Source organism: Aythya ferina, assembly GCF_964211825.1.
Source record: "Aythya ferina genome assembly, chromosome: 10".
Taxonomy (NCBI): Eukaryota; Metazoa; Chordata; class Aves; order Anseriformes; family Anatidae; genus Aythya; species Aythya ferina.
Genome location: NC_140306.1, coordinates 7,199,828 through 7,221,853, shown reverse-complemented (window position 1 = coordinate 7,221,853; position 22,026 = coordinate 7,199,828). Strand labels below are relative to the sequence as shown.

Genomic DNA, 22,026 nt, shown 5'->3' with positions numbered 1-22,026 from the left:
ATATTTAACCGTGCCTTTAAACAAGGGATGAACAACCAGCGGGTTGTGAATGCCATATTTACTCCTGTGACATCTAAATAAATAACTGTTAGTGCTCCTGAGGAAATTTTGCAAAAAGCTTCCGAGGAAAAGCCTCGGAAAGTTTCCTCCTGTGGTAGGCAGCTCGTGCCCGACCTCCATCATGAGCATCACGGTGCCCTGACTTGCCAGGAGAGCTGAATCAGAGCTATTGCGCAGCTTCTGAGTCAGCCCCTCAAGTTTATAGAAGGTGCTTGGTTGGTTTTCTTGTTTGTTCCAGTTTTTTTCCTTTTCAGAAGCAGTGCAGATCTATGAGAGAACACCTAGAAATTTTTACAAGGCTTTGAGCTTGGCGAAGTAAGGCCCCGTGCTGTGGAAAGGTGTTGGAAGAAGCATTTTTGTCTCAGGAGATGGAGAAAAAGAGTATCAGGTCTATATTGGTAATCTTGTGGTTCTGATTTTAAAATGGTTTTCTATTTTGCCTTGGATATTTTTATTGTTTAAAGTATATTTTCTTTTAATAGAGTAACTCTGTCAGTTTGAGAACAGCTACAATTTACGGTTCCCGTAAAACATGATACAGTGAAGCACGTGCTCATACCCTGATTTCTAGCTCTGAGCAATGAAACAGGCATGGTACACACTTTGGTGATGCCTGCTCATCTTTATGCTTTTCATATGTCGCACGTCGAGTGGTAACACCATGCTTTGTTCCTGAGCATTTTTACCCTACTGAGAGTGACTGGGAGCAGGGTAAAACTGCAAAGAGAGGCTGAGGCCTTCTTAGGGAGAAAGCATGCTCTCCTCTGTCTCGTCTTCTTTTGTGAGTGGGTCAAGTGTTGCTTCTAAAACACTGCTTCAGTTGCCGTGAAGACAAAGGGTTTACACCGATATTTCAGGAGATGTACGTGGAGAAGATAAGTGGTCTTTTCCGGCAGAGTCCCGGCCCCAGATGGGGAGATGCAGGGCGGGCAGCTCCTCACTCTGCTCCAGCTGGGTGTGCCAAAGGGAAGACTCGGTCTAGCTGGGGCCAGATGGGTGGTGTTACCACGAGAACGGGGAGAGCCGAATGCCTCAGAATTTTCTGGTATTTCATTAGAATTATACCAGCTGAAGCAGCTTGAAGGAGCTGATGAATCTGCACATTTTCTGCGCAGTAGCTGAAGAAGGAATGTGCTTAAATCCTGCCTATATCCAGAGCTAAGCACCTTCCTCCGGGGAGCATTTTGGATTCACGCTCTCTTGAAATTAGGATCATAAGCTCTTTCTTTCAAACAAGGAGTAAAGGTCAATCTTTGCTTTCAAAACCCAGGAGGTGGTAATGGTTCTGGTTCCCTTTTTGTCATTAGCGGGGCTGTTATCCGCTACAACGCTCGCCACATGTGTGGGGGACTTCAACCCAGCCATCCTCCATCCGGAGGGGATTAATGCCCCTAATTCTTTCCATCAGAGTGAATTTTGTAATCACCGGGCTGTAGACTGGTATAAGGTGGTGTTGCTGTTGGAAAGTCAGAGTGAACACGGCTCTGTAGCCCAGCACGTAGTTATGAGACGGCTCAGGACTGAAGCATTTAAGGAAATAATCCATAAAAGCAAACCAGTGGTTTCAGAAGTGCAAGAGCAAAACATGCAAGCGTGGCATGGCATGAAAGATCACTTTCAGATTGAAGATCAGATTCTGTTCAAAGGCATCCGAGTGCCTTTGTGGCCACTTCCAAATTTTATGTGCAAGCAGGAATAGAATTTGGGCTTGAAAAGTACAGGCAGACTGAGAAAAACACCTCGTGGGGAAAAAGATCTGCTTCATAAGCTATTTCAGGGAATTGCAAAAGGTAAATAGAAAAATTAATTTCAAACTTACTGACAGAGGAGAGATTGGCCATAACATATGCTATATATGTGGAGTATGTATACATGTATATTTATTTTGATATATTGCAAATTTGCAATTGAGATACGAAGTGGTGATATGTGTGGCTATGAAAGCAACCATGTATGCAAACAAATTCATATGAAAGTCAATACATTCAGCCCCAAATGTTATTTCTCTTTAGGATTTACAAAACACCCAGTCCAACTTGTATTATGATAATATTTTAGTAGAGACTTGGTGTAAACAAACATTCTGTTTTGGTTTTGTTTTGCAAAACGTTAGTGTAGAATGTGTGAAATCCATGAGGGATTCTTTCTGGTCCTCTGCCTTTTGCATTTATTAAGATAAAAATGTACATGTTGATTACATGTGGATAGTAATGATCTAATAAAAGAAAAGAAGCAGATAAATTGGATTTTACTACTGATATGAATAAAGATTGGCTTCTAAGAGTTGAAAGTAGAACAAAGCCATGCTACTAATAGCTACAAGTATGCACCTGTGATTTTGTGGTTCATTGTAAATATTTTCACTTCGGTTTCATTCCAATATTGCTTTGGCAGTTACGTTTATTTAATGTTTTTTCTTTTTTCATTTTTGAGATCTGCTTGTGGTTTTTGGTGTGTGTGTGTTTATGTAAAGCTAGAGCAGTTTTGAACAATATAATATTCTAAAATAAACTTGTGCATATGTATATTAAAGCAAAACATATGGGATTTTTTTTACATGATGTAATGAGTTTGAAATTATTATTTTTTTTTTTAAAAAGAAAAAACTAAATTGCACTTGAGCTGCAGCCGCTTTGCCAGGCTTGGAATAGGAGGGTATTTACAGGCCAGTTTCTAGTAAAGCTTTTCTTTCCTACTATTACGTGAAAGATTTGTACAGACAGGAGCAGCTAACTGTAACTGTAGATAAAATGTCATCAAACACATGGAAGGAAGTAGCTCACGAGCTGCTATTTTCAAATGTTTATGTTAAAGAAATCTGTCCTGGTCTTGCAAGCTCTTGAACTTGTTCTGAACTGTACTAGTGAAAGGCATCGAATGATTTCAGTGGGATTTTATGCAGTACTAAGGTAAATGACTAGCTTTTTTAAAAAACAAACAAACATTAAGCCCTAATTCTGGAATTAGCTCCTTTTTTTCTTTCTTTTTTTTTTTTTTTTTTTTTTTTTTTTTTTTTTAATTGTGCATAACTTAAACTGCTGAGGTTGTACTTTTCTTTTGGATGAATTATTAACACCATGAGCTGCATCCTGTGTGTCACGATAATAATAGTACAGGGCTGCGTGGTGTTTACATTTCAAAATAGCCTTTATCTTTGAAAATGTCGACAATAAAATGTACTCACTCTATGTAATATTTTTGGCCCCAAGTGTGTAAGACTGTTAATTGATTTTCCCTTTAAACTGGTACAGTAAAGCATGGTGGTTACTTCTTTTGGAGGAGCAGGCATATGCCACCAGTGATCTCAAGCATTGGCATAGATTTGTAGTACGGCAGTAACCCAGGTATTGAGTTTCCTAATGGCTGGATTATTCATACTGAATCTTCTTTATTTGTAATTGCCTCTTTATAGAGCCTGTTCCCCATCATGTCTTTCTAGGACTGGCTTCCTAAATTTGGCACAGAGATTGCAACTCTAAGAGAGCCATTTTGCAGCCTACGTTTTCTTCTCTTTCTGCTTGCATCAGTGAGTATGACCGCTGTTCTGGGTCTCTCTTGCTGCTTTTCTGTGGAGATGGGTGCTGCGAGAGGTGTTACTCCCTCGGAGAGATCTCTCTCGCTAAATAGTTGTTCTCCTTGGCTTCTGTGCAGCTGCCATTGCTTGGGGAAAGATTAAAAATGACCAGCCCTAGCACAGGACAGCTTCTAATAGGTATGGGTAAGGACTGTTTGGTGTGGTTGCAGACAACATTACAGTAATTAATATCAAAATGTAATTCTTTTCTTTGACAAAGCTGTAGAAATAGGAAAAAAATATTAGCTTAACTACATGGCACTGTTGTTAAAGGGGAAGGATTTCTGCTAATCCAGTTGTTGGTGGGGCCCAAACCTTACTAGGCTCCATTGTCCTGATAGTTGAGAAAGAAGAAAAGAGTCATTTGAAATTCCATTATTTCTTTTGCCAAAAATCATCTGATGTCAAGTCAAAGGTCTTCCCAGACAAGTGTCTGTATTACGAGGAATTGGAGAATTTAAAGCTTAAAGGGTAAAATATGCCTTAGGACTACAAATGCTTCAAAAACTACAAACTGTATCTATTGGGAGGTTGTGCACAAAAATACAATGTGGCTACATTTTTCAAAGATCTACTTTGAAGCTTTCTGTTTATTTTTTGGCTTTTTATTTTTCTTCCCATTTGGCAAGCAGTTTTTTATGTTTCTAGTGCTTCACCAGCTCTTCTTTGTGCACCATCTGTGATGTCAACAGGAATGTGCATAGTTCTGCTGCTGGGCAGTGGGGCCAGCCTCCTTTTTCTATTTGTGCTCACACCATAATAATGACGTTTTATTATCTTGGGAACAGAACTTGAGCTTTTTAAAGTGATAGGAATATCACATATACTTCTGCTAGGTTTATTTATAAGTATGGACAGCACATATGGAAGGAGTGACTATTGTGTTCCAGATGAGTTTCCTAAATTTTGTTAGGCAAAAAATAAATAAATAAATAAGAAATTAAGGGTCCTGAGTTCATGAAAATCAGGCTGCTCAGTCTCCTTCAGTTTTGAATTAAAGTATTAATTAATAAAGTATTAATTAACTACACACTTGCAGGAGACCAGAGTCTGTGTTGAATGAAATTAGGAAAGAGGAAGTGTGGAGATGCCAGTGAAATTGCTTCAAGAGTTGAAGAATGTGACGTGTAAAGAAGTGCCTAAAGAATGTAATTCCTTAGTTTAAAGGAGATTTAGGGACTGAGAGAGTGAGAAGACAAATTTATTGCAGAGCATTGCAAAGTGGGGGCTTTATTTTTTATACAGTATAATAAAAGCCCTGTAGACTATGTAAGAAATCCTATTGGCTTAAGTGGGCTTTTGTAGGCATTTAAGCCATTAGTATGTTGGGGTCAGTATGAATATATTTCTTAAAAATGAAACAAGGTTTTAAAATTAAGGTTTATGTACTAGAAAGACGTTTTAATGTCATTAGTATCTCTAATGCCATCAGTGTTAAAGTTTTTGTCAGTGTTTTTACACAGGTAGTCTTATAAAGGTGTGTATTGACTTACATCTTCAGCTGAGGATGAAAGTTCACATTCAGATTATTAACATGAGCAAACAGTTAGAAACACAGGATTTACTTGAAAAGCGGTGTAGCACTATTTTATATTGAAATATCATGAGAAAATATATATATTTTCTCCACATATACAGGCAACTTCAGTGTTTACAACAAAATGAAATTGCCTTTTCATGTTTAAAAAGAAAAGCTGGGAGACATGGACCAAATGCTCATTAGCCAGAAGGCTCGTTAAGAAGAGAACCCCAAATAATTTTTTAAGGTAGATGTAAATTTCTAGAATATGAATTCTTTCTTTTTTTTAGTGGCTGGGATTAACATTTCTCTCATTGCTGTAACATTTTTCTCCTCTCCTGTGAGCCGGTGTCTCTGACTCTAGATGGCAGTCACTGGTAGGCGGAAGGGAAGGATCACTTCGGGTGGTTTGGCTTGAACCCTGCTAATCTCCGCACTGGCTGGCTTCTCTAGTTGGAATTTTTATGGTGTTGGGTAGCAATAAAACTGTCACCTCAGCTTCTCTCCCTTCTGAACTGAAACAGAGATGCTATGAAGAAAGAAAAAAAAAAGAGAAGAAGCATCGAGTAAGGGTAACTGAGGAAGTAGTGCAGTGAAACATTCACAAAAGAGAGCTCAAGAAATACTGAAAATAGTGAAGTGACTTCTTTTTAGATCCACAAGACTCTTGTTCTACATTAACAGAAGCAGATTTGTGTTTGTAATGGGAGGAATACTTGTCTCCCACTAAATTCCATTTCAGAGAGTAAGATAGTTTGAACAAGCTGCAACCAGGGATAACAGGAGTGGAGGAATGTGTGATTGTAATCTGATTTTAATTATTGAGGATTTCCTCACACTCTTCTGGGCACGTGGTGTTTGAGTAGTAGTTCTCTTCTTGCTTCGGATGCTGTCTTCCACCCCAACCCTGTCCCCCATCCTCCTTTTGCTGTGTCCATCCTCTCCTCTTAATTTCTAATCTCCCATTCTTTTACAGATAATCTCTTTCCTTCATTCCTGTTAACACTGTCTTTTGACTCTCAGCTCTCTCTTCTTTTAATAATAGGGTAGGCTTCCATTTTTTTCTCTCCTTTTCTTTACCTGGGTGCTGTTTACATGCCTAACCAGTTGGATATAACACTGCAGTTATAAAAGGCAGCAGCACTCAAGCAAAGGAACAGCAATTTGTCAGTACTCGCTGTGTAGGGATGATTACATTTCAGGAGATGAATACTGCTTGATAAGAAAGCTATTGTTATAATAAATACAGGTCAAAAGCAGGAATTAATCTATAAATTTTATTGATGTCTGGTTTCAAACTCAGTGCCAAATTACAGGCTTCTTTACGTATGTGCAAATCCCAAGAAACTCTTTGGAAAGCACTGGAGTCATTCTGGATTTACAGAGGTATACTTAAGATCAAATTTTGGCCTTCAGTCTCGATAATTAGAAAATGATTTACTGCTATATTGTATATATGTTTGTATACCAGCATTAGTAAAGGGGCTGTGATGCTGTAAGCACTTGGCAAATATTCTGCAAGACAGTACTTGCATTAAAAACAGTTACTGCAAATCAAAATACCTTGATTTTTGCTTACTACAGTCCTATCAACAAGCCTTATTTTTTTTATGTACTAGTTTAACTGTGGAAAAATGCCAATTTTTGAAAGGAAAGGCGATTTAGTTGCAGAAAAATGAAAAGGCAACTAAGGCTGCAATTAGGTCTTTACTTTTACATTCTTATATTGAAAAATACCATTGGCGCTTTATGTCAAGCTTTGCAGTTCACAGTCAAGTGCATTTCCAGAGACAGCTTGACAAATGTGGTTTATCATTTGTAAAAGAAAGCTTTCTGAGAGTTAGCAGTAATCCAGTATGTTTTTTTGTGTGAGGATCATATGCGGGAGAGACATGATAGAGATAATTTTGGAATTATGTCAAGATTATATGTTAGTATGACAGGTATCACAGTCCCTAATAGATTGCACAGTGCAGAGATAATGAAGAGTGATGCTTTCTGTTCCCAGCCCTGCACTGGGCCTGGTAACTGTGGCAAATCATTCTTTCTTCCTCGATTTCTCTGTAAAAATTATGATAACGATGCATATTATTTTGTCTTTCATTTTGATATCTAAAATGAATACATAAAAATGAAGTGTTATGAACATGATGGGAAATAAAAGGTGGCAAAATAAGCATCTGCATTACAGACAGCTTTATGCTGGCAATCGGTAACAAAATTACTGATCCTGCTGTTCTTCTCTCCTATTGGGGGTGTTGCTATTTACTTGCTCACAGGAATGTGGAAGAAAAAAATCTTGCTATTTCTTATGCTACTCAATCCTTCAGCTTCTCATTGGGAATCTACCGTGATGTTATTCTGCCTTTATTCTTGTCCGTTACCGTCCTCATGAGGGACAGCTAAAGCTTTAGTTAATGGAGGATAAGGACAGAAAAGGTCTCTCTGTCTTTCTTTTCTCTATCTCCTCCCTTTCTATCTCTCTGTCTCTCTTTGGCCATTGAAAATGTAGGTCATATTGCATCACCATAAAATGGAACAGTCAGAAAGGTGTTTGAAAAATGCTGACATCCTTAGCCCCGGGTGCACGCCAGTGTCCTTTGTTTACATTGAGGATGGTGTTGGACCCGAGTAGGAACCAACGTCTCTGCTCAGGTTAGTGGTGTGCTACCGAAATTACGAGTCAGATTTTTAAGATGACTTTCATCTGCCTGCAGTGATATAAAAGCAGACAGACAAAATGCAACCACTCACAATAATGATATACATGAGGAGCTAATTTGTAATCTTTAATCTGCAATAACCATGACTGTGTAGTTTGAATAATATTATATTTAACAGGAGCTCAGTAATAAATTTTGCAAATCACGTTAATTGTGTGCTCTGCATTGGCTTGATTAGCTGTGCCTTTCTGTCTTGAATAATATCTGTTTATATTATATGTTTATGCATCCTTTGTAACACTATTGTCTTACTCTGTGAACACTTTTAAATGAGCTAATCGGGGTTTCATTTATTTTTAGAAAAATGGAAAATTCTGATGTCCAGAATCTTTTTTGCTTGCTACCAGTCCTTTGTTGCTTGTGTTTCTGATGTAATACAAGTTGTAACTGGTATAAAATGTTCCTATTATATAAAATACTGAACGTAGAATGTGTCTTTTTCTTCTCTACAGTTGTATACAAATACACTTTTTAAAGAAACATATAAATACAATTTCAACTGTAATTATTTATCTTAGCTTGCTGCAGTAAGCTAACGTGTTTTATAGATTGAACTTCCAGAGGGTGACATAAATCACAGAGGATAAGAAGTAGGTATTTTGAAATGGAAGACAAGATACCTCCTTATAGAGTATTTTTATTTCTGAAACCAAGTATTTTTTAGCCTCTCTGTTCTGTGCTTTGTCTGGTTGCATTTCCGCAGTTGAAATGCAATATTCAAAGGCTTCTTATGACTTTGTTAATTGTACCGCTGAAGAAAACTTCTAAGATAAAAGAAAAATTGCTGCAAGATAAAACTAAAATTAGTGATGAGTTGCTGAGGAAAATAATGAATGCTAATCTTTTTTTTTCTGTTGTAATTAGGCAAAGGAAAATGACACTAATCAAAGTTAAGATAGCTCAAGTACACTTTGCTGTGCACAATTATTTTTTTTCAGTTTTTATCAGTTTAGTGTGAATTGTTCCAAAAGCACTGTTACTTCTCCTTTGACTAAGGTATCGGTTATTAAATAAACTTAACTAGTATCTTAATTGACCCTTCTCATTAGCTACAAAAATGCCTATACACGTTTGACATAGTTTTAGAGTAACCGTGCATCATTACTGTGTTTAAGCACTGGATATTCTGTTACATTTGTGTTTTTATAAATACAGAGGAAATATTTAAGTACTTGTGAGAAATATTTAGTATTTTCATACTAATTATGAAGTCTTGAGAGGCTGCAACCTTCTAATTGGTATTTACAAAAGTTTTGGTATCTAGTCTCTATTTGACGCATGTAACTGGTACTTTGTTTTTCAATCTGTAAAGATGTAAAGAATTACATCTCCAAAGGGATGTAGGAGGACCAGTTATGTAATTAGTAGAGTTTGTAGTTCTTTTATCTTCTTTGACCCACTGATACTCTGTAATGGGCAGGTCAGGAGTCAGTTTCCAGCGCAAATGAGATCAACCTCAGAATTGCTGTTTTACTCTTGAGCTACTTGCTAGCCATAATGGCAGCCCATAGCCTCATCCTGGCCATCTCCTGTTCTTTCAACACAGACCTCCCCAACCCACTTTCCTAAGGGGCAGAATAAGATCTCATTAGGTTATGGCCATAAGCATAATATATCAAAAATAAAGCCCAATTTTGGGATGATTATGCCTAACACACCTAAATCTTTGTTTACATAAATGTAGATATATAAACATTTAAGACAAAATACAATTTTGTACCTAACAAAGGAGAAGGAATGCTCCACAGCTCAGGTATGTGCTGTTACATATTTCTGAGATTCAGTTTGTAAAGGAGTTAATGGCGTTTGGCTAGCTGAGGCATTTGTTTGGATACTTTCAGTAGTTAGGGATGCTTTATCACAGACATTTACATTTCTTTATTTTGATGAGTTGCTTTGCAATTGCAATTTTCATGTAACTATATTTCCCCTTAAATGGATAATATTCATTAGTCATCATGACTAATTATGTCCCAGCCAAAACTGTATATATAGCTTTTACTCTGCTCGATTGTGGTTTCCTGTATCTCGTAGTATTAAGTAGCAATCGCAACCAGATTTCTTTGATATTCAGCCATATACACTAAGTCTGCTTCATTGGTTTGAAAATGCCTTTTTTCATTTTCTTGGATTGCCACTTTGACTGTTTTTGTCATCTTTCCATCCTTCAGCCAGCTCTTCCTTTCCCAGTGCACCGAAGTGCCTGCCTTCTGGAGTGAGCTCCTCCTGCCTTATTCTCAATCATCCCATCTCTTCCTTACAATACTCTTTGCTGACAGTTGTGGTTGTAATTGACCTGCTGTAAATCCTCAGTAAGAATCATTCCTGTTCTTTGCCACCTATCATCCAGAGAAAGAGCTCTCTTTAAGAGTCGTTAAGCTGTCACTTTATTCTTTTGAAATTTATTCTGTTAACTTCCTTCAAACTCCACTCCAGATGTAATCCCTACAGCAAAATTCACAGGTGGTGACATAGTGTGCTCTGTTCTCTTGTATATAGGAATAAAAATTTTACTGTTCCTTCCTTCACCCTCATCTGATTCATTGTTTGTACTTACCACTTACTTATTGCCCAATTCCTAGATTTTTAAGTCTTTGGAAAGCATTTTATTTTATAGGTAGCTTTTTTTGTTTTCATTTTTGTGTGAAGCGATGGAATTCGCCTTTTATCCAACTAGTGCCATTTAAATCAGGATAAAAGAAAAGGCATTTTGCATGCAGAGCTCCCATATCCCCTGAAGAAATTAGGGTAGAGATGAAGGAGTGAGTTACCTTCACAGCAGGGAGATGATATGCTTGAAGAGATTGAGGCTCTGAGGCTGAGCACTGAATGATCTGTAAAGAGGGAGGTCTGTATGAATTCAGTCTTCATGCCCTGAACAGACAAAGGGAAAAAAAGACTTTTGACAAACACCACGTTTCCCTTCCCAATGAGCAGCAGCAAGAGTTGAAGAGAAAGTTGTAATACTGTATTATTCAATGCGAGTTGTATGCGTAACAAGGAAATTAAATTTCTGAGAGATCTGGCATAGAAATTTGTTAATGATCAGTTACCTCGAGTCCTATTAACCATAAAGCAGAACGATGCAGAGGAAAGAGAGAAGTAATACAGTAGTAGCTGTCAAGAGTTGTCCACTAAAGACAAGATTTTTATTTTATTTCACTGATTAACTAAAATATCTTAAAGCTCTGATGTGCTTCCTAGGATCAAGTACCTCACTGAGCAGGGTAAACCTCAGTAAAGGTTAGAAATAGTAAATATATCTGTAGGTGATCTCAGTCAAAGCAGTGTCAGCTGGTAAGCTGCAGTTTGAAAGGAAAAGAGGGTTTTATTCTCACTGCATTAAAAGAATTTAAAAGCATGAACTTGGTTTGCAGACGGCTTCCCAGAGAAGTAGCAGAAGCCAAGAAAAGCTTCGTTCTGCACCTTCCGTTGGGGCAGAGCCCTCCAGCCTGTGGGGTGGCTTGGATGCCCTCTTGGACTGCATTCCTCTTGTCTGGACTTTAATCCTTGGAGGGGAAAAAAATAGTTCTTTATGAAGTGTCATGCGTCCCCAGCACTAGATTGGCTTATTTATAGCCAACTTCATGACTTCTAAGAAGATGAAAAAAAATTGCTAGTTTAATTTCAAAACACTTACAAAAAAACAATTATTTGATCTTTAATATAACCCATGCACGAGGATGGATGAAAATAATTTTTAAGTTTTAACTGGGCTTTGGTTTAGCTTTAACCAATTAAGCATTGATTTATGGTAAACCAAAGCAAACTGTGCTTAAATTTATGTAAACAGTAAGTTTATAAGCATTAAATGAAAGGATTTAAAACCCCCAAGCTTGCAATAATTGATGTTCCTCGTGCAGGAAGGGCCTCAGTTCATTTGTCTTCTTAATTTTTATTAAACTCTGCATCAGTTATAGAGTGATAGTCACCAATGACTTTTACGTGAGGGATCATTTTCAGCTATCTACGTTGTATGACATGGGGGTAAAAATGTCAATGACTGTGTACCAAGAGCTCGTGTTGTTGGAGTCACGCTGTATTCTAGAAAAATCCTGAGCAGAAAACCCAGTGCAGTGGTGTTAGCAGCTTGTGATACAGACACAGCCTTCTGCTCCGAAATCTGGTCAGTAATCGGCGATGTGAGTGCAGTAACTGGGCTGAAGATTGAGATTTAAACCAATGCATACCTTTCTGGTAATGTCAGGCTGCCATTTAAAGAGCTGCTCTGTACATAAGAGTGTATAACGGTTCCCTGCTTACCTTTCAGTTTTAACTCCATTGCAGAAACTGTATTTGTAAGAATTGATAAAATGCTTCATATTAGCATTTAAATAGATATAATCAGAGTTAGGGAACTGAGATAAGGTTTCAAATGCCTCACTGCTGTGCTCCTGTTTTGTTTCAGAATTAATCAGATACAAGTTAGAGAAAGCTTCCGAAATCTGAACAGATGAAGATCAATTGATAAATCAACCCAGCGATTCACCGTAATTTCAAGGTACTGTGACATGCTTACCCACATATTTTCCTTAAGCATAATATTCACATACTTTAGAAGTGAGAAGCGTGGAGAACAGGATATTAACAGGGTTGCAAAGCAAGTCTGAAGTGTTACCAGATGCAGTGGAGAGACTTAAAAAAAAAAATAAAATAAAATAAAAATGCAGGTGTTTAATATATGTTTCAGTGAGAAATAAAGCGACCTTACAATCCATCTAAAGGGAGTTCAAGCATGGAACAGTCAAACCTCAAGATAAAATCAAGTTGTATGACATATTTTGGTCACCTAGATGAAGTGAGCTGGTCAAGGAAGGTTTGGCATACAGGCAATTTAACATTTTAGATTTATTTATTATATTTTAGAAGGCATAAACTTCTTCTAAATAGTTATTTTGTCTATTTCAACATTTCTGTGGTACTTCAAGGTATTTGAAGGCTGTTATACTCTGGTATAAATCACAGCCTACCAGCTTCGTCAGTGCCATTGTCTGACATGTTCAGAAAGTAGAACTGTAAACTGAGGCGAGAACTGTACAGTTACTTGACAAAGAGAGAATTATGATGATAAAGTGAAGTTTTGGCTAAAAAGCTGGTACTGCAGATTATCAGGTACTGCAAATTCATTGATACAATATCTATTTCTTTCCCTGCTTCCCCGGTGTTTATTTCTACTCTATATCATCATACACATTTCACCATTTTGTGTACTTTTTCTGATTAGAACGAAAGAAAAGATTTCATTCAGAGTCTTCATTTTTCTTATGCACAGACTTGGATAATCCAGCCTGTTACAGTCTGACTAGTATTTGCTGTGCAAATCATCTTTTAATATATTTTTTAGAATAGATTGTAGCAGAAAGGACCATTACAGTTAGCATGGAGCTGGTCTGCAGAATTTATTTAAGTGGTGGAGTTGATCTGAGCTCGAGAAGAGTGAGGAATGTTTGTCATGGCGTGGCTCTTAAACTGCCCCGTTCTCTTGAACAGCTCAGCCAAAACTCTTTTTTTAACCTTTCATATTGCATTTGAAAATTCTTTTTGGAAAGTTTATGTGAAGCCAGGTGCTATTTCAGAAGGAGAAATATTATAAAACTGTTACCTTTGGGTACTGCTTGCAAGACTGTACAATTTCTGGCACGTGGAAATGGAAGAGCATTTAAGTCGCATTTGATAAGTAAAGAAGGAAGTGTTTGCAAGGTTTTGTTAGATACAATATATTTTATAAAACAGATACTATAAATTTTAGAATAAATGGCAATGGCATACATTTATCATTTGGGTCTTAAAATGTTAAGTTATTTTAATATCACAATGTAGTCATCATGAAGTTTAGTTAAACTTGTGGGGGTATCCATTGCATTCTTATCCCAACTCAGAACTCTTCTCAGATTTACTTACATTTAATTGCTTCCACTTCTTCTCCTCAGAAACAGATACTTCAAGTTAATTTCTAATCCTAACAATATTATTCTTTTCCCTGGTACACATAGGTTATAGTAAGTATCTGCAATAATTTCACTTTCAAGTATATAAGGTAGATGTATTCCAACACTTCTGAGCATCTTCAACTCCCTTTGAAGGGTTACTCATAAATAAAATTAAACACATCAACCTCTTTCCAGGATCTGTGGGAAAAGGGTAATAGACTGTTATGGTTTGGTGTTTGAGTTTTTATCACATGCTGCTCATGGTTATTATCCTGAGGGATCACAGTCCTGTGTATAAAGGGAGAAGTTGGTTGATTTCACTGGAGGTGAGATTGAACTACAGATTACCATAATGTATGTTAGTAATGTATTAATATTTTTCTGTGATGTGGCTTAAATGAAATGGTCTGTTTTGTTATGTCTGCGTAGTTTTCTCATCACCTGGACATGATGATTTATATGAACTTTTTATCTCTTGCCTCCCTGCTTTCCCAATTATATTCCTGCACATCTCAAACTGGAGACATATTTTAATATGCACAAAATGTGTTCCTAGTTCCACTGCTGTCAACAGGAGCTGACACCAGGGTCAGGATATTGCTTCAGTGTATCAGCTGCATGAGTTGTCATTTCAGCCTGAATCTCATTTACCAACAAGTCTTCGCTAATAGTTTTTGTTCTTAGTTTTTAAGTCCCTCTTGATCACATCAGATTTTTTAGCTATAATTAACTTACTTGATTTTCTTTAGTGCTGTAATGCCCCTAAGATCTTTTCCTCAACAGACTTTTTTATGAATTCACTTTTTTTTTCTTCTAAGTACTGATAAAATGACACCCTTGCAGGCTCTCCCTGTCTCCCCCTTCACGCTTTTAATTCATGCATCCTTTGCAGTCACTGTGGAAAATCACCAGCGACTCAATCGTATCGTTATCCTTCTGTTCGTAAAAGAGTTCAGCTGCAGACTCATCCTTGCTTTTTCATTCCAGATAAGAATTATCATATCTCAGGTCTTTTATGGTGGTTGTCTCATAGATTCTAACGAAACACCTGACTAAGGTGTTCCCTGTTTGAACAGCTTCCCAGGACCACCTGGCAAAAGGAGGAAACCTGCCAGTACAGGTGAAAAAATGCCGGCAGTGTCATGACACAAAATAACCGTCTTCTGGAGTTTTAAGCAGTCGCATGCTGTTTGTAGGCATGCATGTCAGCAGAGCATTACCAGCCGTGTTTAATATGTCGTTAAATCTGTTTAGTGAGCTTTGAAGCTGTGGTTTTCCCTTTCTTTGTGTGTTTCTTTTCCTCTTCCTGACTTTAATTCTTTCTTTCCTTTCATAGGCTGTGATGTATTTCTTTGTTTGTTTGTTTATGCTTTTTTCACCCCCACTATTTGTCTCTCTCCTCTACGTTACCTGCTGCTTTCTGTTTTCCTGCCTCCCATTTCCTTCTCCACTTCCTCTCTCCCTGAACTTAACTTACTCCTCCATGTTTGTTTTGTGTTTTTGTTTTTTTTCCTCTCAGCTCTTTGATGAATGAGTTGGGTATGTGTTCTCACTCACACACACAAGCAGCGTGTGGTTGTTTGATCACAATCTCAGTCCCAATGCTGCTCCTTGTGCTGTTTTTTTCCTTAGTTAAACCCCTTGAATTGTAGCATTTCTGGAAAACTTTGTTCTGTTAAAGGAGCATGTTTAAAGGAGCTATTCTTGACCAGATTCATCCCTCTTGACTCTGGGTGCCTAATAGAGGACCCTAATTCAGGTGCAGGGTCATCCTTGTCTTGCATGGTCTATGGGAAGAGAAGGGCTTCTTCAAAAACCGTTTGGGACCAGGAGGAACCAACCTGATCTCAAAAGTATCCCTGGCTCTCCACTGAGTGCCAAGGGAACTTTGAATGACCACGCTCCTTACCTGGGTGTCTCAGATTCATAACAGTCACCTGTTTAAAGTTTACAAGGTTTTGAATTCTGTCCTTCTTCTAACATGATGGATTTTCAGGGGTTTGTCCCTAAAATCATCCATGCATCCATGTATAGCACTACGGAAACAATATAATTGAACTTATGTGCCTTAAAAAACAAACAAACAAACAAACAAAACCATATTCAGCATAGTGGGTTTGTGGAAAAGAATATTCTCTCCACCTCCAGTCCTTTTAAAAGGAGTTTTTCGTCTGTCCCTATTCCTGCTCTCTGACTAATCGGTCTTGTGCACTGAACTGATGAACTGATCTTTCTGCTGCCACTTTCCTCCCTCTGCTGGAATACCGATGCATTCACGACACAGTGCAAAAAAAAAAAATCACTACAGGAAGAAAGTTTACTAAAGGACAGCCTGAGGCCCAGGCAGCAGAAGTAGATCTTGAGTGGGTATGTATAGGAAAAATAAGTTGTGAAAGAGGGACAGGAATAAAACACAACAACAGGTTTGAAAGAGGAAGAAGATCTTTGAAATAAAGGTACCTCTTTGGCTGGCACTTTTAAAGCAAGAGGCACTTCTGAGTAACTTGATGAGTATCAATGTTAGAAACTGAAAATTTGATAATCTATTAGCTTGTTAAAGTACTTGGCTAATCAACAGTAATTTTGCCAAATTAAGCCATTTTACTTTTATGTAATTTGATATACATACGTCAGTAATGATTAAAGAAAAGAGTCATGATGTAGAGCATTAATTAGATATATCACAGTAAAATCTATTGCTATTAAAAGGCAGGTGTTGGTGCTCTATGGCTCTGTATGGACACCCATCACTATTTGCTTTAGGATCAATGTAAAATAAATAATAATAGAGGATTTTTTTTTTGTAAATTTGAGGAACTAAGAATGAAAGAAATCAGTAGTAGATTTTTGTTTTCCTGTCTGGTTTTTACACCATAAAATTAGCTTAGGTTCTGCTCAGAAATTCAAGATTGCTTAGCACCTGACTGACATGTCCCACTGATGTTTTTAACTTTCATTATAAGTAGTTATTTATTCCTTTATTATGCAAGAATATACTTAAAAATATAGGGTCCTTCATTCATCATTTATCTTTCAGCTCTGGCCCCATAAGCACCTCCTGCTCATGCTGCGACCTAAAATGAAGAGAGAGTCCACCCTTTTGGGAAACTGCAGCTCAGTTAGGAACAGGTGTAACCGACAGATCAGGACCCAGCTCAAGAAGTCGATAGCCTTTGTTAGTCCTGTTACAACTTCCTGCGATAGAAGTTGTTTTTATCTAAATCTTGTAGAGTTTGAGTTATTTTAAGGAATTAGACTTGGAGTGACAGGGGAGAAGAGTTTCCCTCGCTGTTCTGCAGCAGCTGTGCAGTTTTACAATACGTCCTGCGTGTGACAGAAGTTATCACTGGGGCCGAACACTGAATCTCCTTATAATTACAGCCTGTCCCATCCCTTGCCACGACTGCCCGATGTGTGTTCAGCCCCCTTACAAACGAGGCAAGGCACATCCCTAGCGGGTTGCAGTGCTGTGCTCCCAGGCTTGTATTTCACCCAAAATAGCGAAGCCTGGGCCGAGCGTGCACACACACCTCCGCAGCGCTGCAACGGGGCCGTGCAAACCCTTCTGTTTACTGTTTGGCCTGCGGCTGCCTGGTTTTGCAAATACCAGCATACCACCTAGGGGACTGACGGGCAGCCCCCGGTGCTGCCGCCCGCGGTCCCACGCTGCCGGGATTTTTGTGTGGGACGCCGCAGGTTTGGGTCCCAGCGAGCGGGGTGGGTGCAGGGGGGAGCACAGGAACCTGGGCAGCAGAAAGGGTGCAGGGAGAGAGCAGCTTGCGATTAATAAATTAATTGCAATTAATAAAAATCTAAAAAATTAATAAAAATCTAAAAAATTAATAAAAATTAAAAAATTAATAAAAATCTAAAAAATTAATAAAAATCTAAAAAAAAACAATAAAAATCTAAAAAAATCCGTTTATTAAATAACTTCACGGTGCATAATCGCAGAACTTTGTTAGTGACAGTTTCTGGCCAGGAGAGCATTTTTCCCAAATCCTGCTCGTTTTTAGTGCTTAATGAGGGGGTAATTAAGAAGAAAGGCAGGTGGGGCAGCAAGGCTGGGGGCCCGACCCGCAGCCCCGGGACCCGCAGCCCCGGGACCCGCAGCCCCGGGACCCGCAGCCCCGGGACCCGCAGCCCCGGGACCCGCAGCCCCGGGACCCGCAGCCCCGGGACCCGCAGCCCCGGGACCCGCAGCCCCGGGACCCGCAGCCCCGGGACCCGCAGCCCCGGGACCCGCAGCCCCGGGACCCGCAGCCCCGGGACCCGCAGCCCCGGCCCTAACGGCGGCGGTGCCGGTGCCGGTGCCCCGGTGGCCGTGCCCTTAAGGTGGCTCCGCGTTTAAGGAGGCTCCGGCGGGGCGGGGCGGAACGGGCGATCCCGGCCCAGCCCCAGGCGGCCCCGTCGCAGCGGGGGGCCGGGCGGGTTCGTTACGCGGCCGTTGTTTTTTTTTTTGTTGTTTTGTTTTTTTGTAGGGTCGCCCCATGGAACCGGGGGATCCCCGCCGCTCTTGAGGCAGCGCCCGCCGGCCCGACAGGCGCCTCACTCACCTGAGCGGCGGAGAGGGAGGCAGCGCCCCGCGCAGCATGGGCACCCGGCTCCGGGCCCTCGGGCCGCCGCGCAGGTGAGGCCGAATCCCGGGAGGTGTTGGGGTGGACAACGGGATTTGGGGCAGAACCGCGGGATTTGGGACTTGGAGGAGAGAGGAGGGGGGGGGGGTTGAGGGGAGACGCGAACCCCGCGGCGCCACCTTAAGCGCGGCGCCACCTTAAGCGCCCGCCGCCTTGTCTCGGTGCATTGTAGCAGCGGAAAGAATGTCGGCGCGGGCCGCGGGTGACGTCAGAAGGGAGCAGCGCACAGCGGCGGCGGCGGCGCCCAGGCAGCGGCAGCGGCAGCTCCGGGCCCGGCCCCGGCCCCGGCCCCGGCCCCGGCCCGGCGAGGGAGGCGCGGGCGGAGGAGGCGGGAGCGGAGCCGGCCCCGCCGTCACCGCAGCGGCAATGGCGGCCGTCGGGGAGCGCAGGTCCCTGCCCAGCCCCGAGGCGATGCTGGGGCAGCCCTGGAGCCACTGGGTCGACGCTGCCAAACTGCACGGGAACGACGGTGAGAGCCCCGCGGGGGGTCGCCCGGCCCCGCAGCCCGCTGCCGTGCCCCCCAAACCCGTCCCCTTTTCCCTTCCCATCGCACCGGGACTTGGGGCAGCCCCAGCACGGCACGGCGGGGTCCCCAACGCCACCCGGGTGCCCCAACGCCAACGGGTTCCCTAGCACCGTGCCCCCAACGCCATCCCCTGCCGCCCCTCCGGCCCCACGGACGCCGCTTGTCACCGGGTGCTGTGCTCCCCGACCCCGTCTCGGCCCCACACCTGTCCCTGTCCCCATCCCGGGGGGCTGCGGGGGTCCCGCCGTGCGGTGTCACTGAGCTCTGGGGGTTTTCTGCTTGCAGGGGCAGCGTTAGAAGAAAGTTTCAAGGAATACGGGAAAAATCGAGAAGCGATGCGACTCTGCCGAGAAGGTGAGTGCGGGGTGTTCTTGACCGAAAGCGCCCCAAGAAGTTTTCCTGATGGTGACTCCTGACCAGAGGACACGTGTGGGGGAGAAAGGAGGCTTCTTGTCAGTGCTGGCGCTTCAGTTTGGGGACCTGTGGCCTGGCAACCAGGGACGTGATTGACGTTGTTATTAACACCTAACCAAAACTCTGAGGTTGAACGTAGGTCACTGATCGCATTGCGTTTATCGTGTTTTCAGTGGGATTTTCTTTGGCCCTAAGCAGTCCCGAGGAAGTTGCGTGACCAGGGCCGCTAATATCTTCTCTTGAGCCAGCCTATTTTCACTCGGAATATAATCCGTGCCGGTAGCTGGACGCAGGTCTCCCTCCCTGTCATGTCAGTGCGTTGTGTTTATTTGTTACTGCGAAGCGAGAGTGACCTTTCACCTGTGATTAGCAAAAGCACACGAAGGGCCGGGTTCGCTTCAAAAGTAGCACTGCTGCTTGAGCTTGTAACCAAATGATGAATGACACCGGTAGAGTATGGTAACTGTGTGGCAGGGAGTGGGAAAAGCAGCAACAGCCTGACTTTTGATGTGCAATTTTATTTCTTTCCTTTTTATTTTTTTCTTTTTCTTTCCAACTTCCTAAAACTTTCATGTTATTGTTAATGCAAGTTCACTTCAGCAGACTTTGTTACTGAGAAGTGCAGGGTGCAATAGGCCTCACTGCTTTAAATACTAGCTCAGTTACACTCGAGTCACTTATTTGACACTGTTTGAAATGGAAGACTGAGTTTGTAAACTTCGTTTACAGTTGTAGAAGGTGGGACTTGCCAGGGACCTTAGGGGACGATCTGATTCAGCACTTCTCTGTTTGTGAGCTACAAGCAGCAAGTGAAAATTACAGAGGCTGTGCCAGTGTGCTTTAAGATGGGGAGGCAGTACAGAAGCTGATTCAAAATGTCTACTTATTGTAGAATTTGTAGTGTTGCTAAAATTTAGAAAAAAAAAACGATTATAGGACCAGATTCAGTGGGCACTGGGCTGTAAGAGAGATGCAGTAGAATGCTATGCTGCGGTATACAGAAACGCTTGTACTGTTTTGCCATCACTTTTGTGTGTGTATAAGTTCTTGGGTGTTTGAAAAGCACCTTATTACTTTATTGCTGAGTTCTTGTGTAGTATTTCTGTTGGATGTTTAATTTATTTTTCTGAATTGGCAAATCACTCGTGCTAAAACAACGCTTGTAACAATAAGCACACATTATCCTAGCAAAGATTTTGCTAATAAGGATTTTCAAACATTCTTTCTTATTTCTACCTCATAAAATACAAGCATCTAAGGTTTCCAGTTTTTAAAGATTAGCTGGCAGGGTGAGGAATAATCTTTTTTCTTTTTTTTTTTTTTTTCCCCTGGAGAGAGATCATGAAACTGCTTTTTTTGCATAGGCTGACCACTGAGACACAGCTTCTCTCCACGGTCTCCAACCATGTGAATGACTTGTAGGATTATGGCTTGAAGGAAGTTTGTAAAAATTAAAAAAAAAAAAAAAGAAACTTCAAGATCTAGAAATGGAACTTAGTAGCTCTGTCAGACATCCAACAGTCTTTTTGACTGCTGTATGACATGTGAATGAGACACTGACTTGGCATACACCTATAGTTGGTCTGCAGGGAGCTCAGCCTACAAATTAGAGCAAAAGATAAAGTTGTGCTAATTAAGTGTGCGCTTAAAGAACTAGGGGAGTGGCAAAACGTGCTGGCATGTGTATGCATTATGTTATCAAATAAGGTTTTGAGAACATTGTAACTGGTTCCATTTCCCAGGAAGAATTTTGCATTCAAAATTGAGGAACTGACATTTATTAAGTAATTGGGCTGTCTAAACAATGGATCTTAACATGGAAAATATGAATCAAATTATAAATTTTACCAAATCAATAAAAACTTCAAGATTTTTGTCATACCACACAGTATTTATGTAAGGTTAAATACAGAACTCGCTGTATAAAGTTTCTTCTCTTCAGATTGGGCGTTGAGTCAGAGGCCCAACTCGACAAAAGGATTTCAAGGTTATTTAGACTAATTTAACCTTGTATTGCAACTCTTCCAGTTTGCATAAAAGAATTAAATATTCATGGCCTGGAGAGGGAGAGAAGAAGGGAATATGAATTTACAGTCCACTTATTTGAAGTGGGTTCAAAACCAAGAGCTGTTTTCTTTATTTAACAATTGTCAACTTCCAGATCAGGCTCCCACTGGCCTGTACCCACTGGGTTGTAGCTTTGTAGCTGTTTCCTTTCCCACATGGTCTTTCTCTAATTTCAGTCTTCTGGTGGGAATTAGCTTCAACATCAGTCTGCCTGATGGTGAGAGATGTGTTTCAAACTTTCAGGCAGCGGAGCGTGGATCTCCTGAACGAGGAGTGAGTGTTCTCATTGCCGTAATGCTGTATGGTTAACGTTACCAGCTTGTGTTTTGACGGAAAAGAAGCATGCTTGTTATTCTTTTACAGGAATAAAGGACACGAATATGTAATTCCAGGACATACCTGTAAGCTTTGAAGAGAGGCAGGGTTTCAGGCATTTGTCACTGGAATTTCCTACTTACTGATCAGGCAGCTCCTCTCAACGTGCTGGTTGTTGCGAAGTCTGATGAATCCTTAATACCTGTCAGGAATGCCAGTTCCATGGAGGGATCAGGAAACCAAAATTAGTTCAAAGTCTCA

General features: G+C 40.7%; 1 protein-coding gene across 4 annotated transcripts in view; it reads left to right on the top strand.

Annotated features, from left to right (window-relative positions):
• The window catches only part of ATXN7 (ataxin 7), an 82,201-nt gene that overhangs the window by 4,574 nt on the left and 55,601 nt on the right, over positions 1 to 22,026 (top strand). For 2 of the 4 annotated variants that reach the window (XM_084530897.1, XM_084530894.1), the window contains exons 2-5: positions 12,285 to 12,377; positions 18,288 to 18,436; positions 18,616 to 18,912; positions 19,255 to 19,323. In XM_084530897.1, coding sequence (XP_084387023.1) covers positions 18,627 to 18,912; positions 19,255 to 19,323 — 355 coding nt within the window. In that variant the 5' untranslated portion in view covers positions 12,285 to 12,377; positions 18,288 to 18,436; positions 18,616 to 18,626. Of the gene's footprint in view, positions 1 to 3,499; positions 3,587 to 12,284; positions 12,378 to 18,287; positions 18,437 to 18,615; positions 18,913 to 19,254; positions 19,324 to 22,026 lie in introns of all 4 variants that reach the window. The other 2 variants (XM_084530895.1, XM_084530896.1) reach the window with 2 other exon arrangements.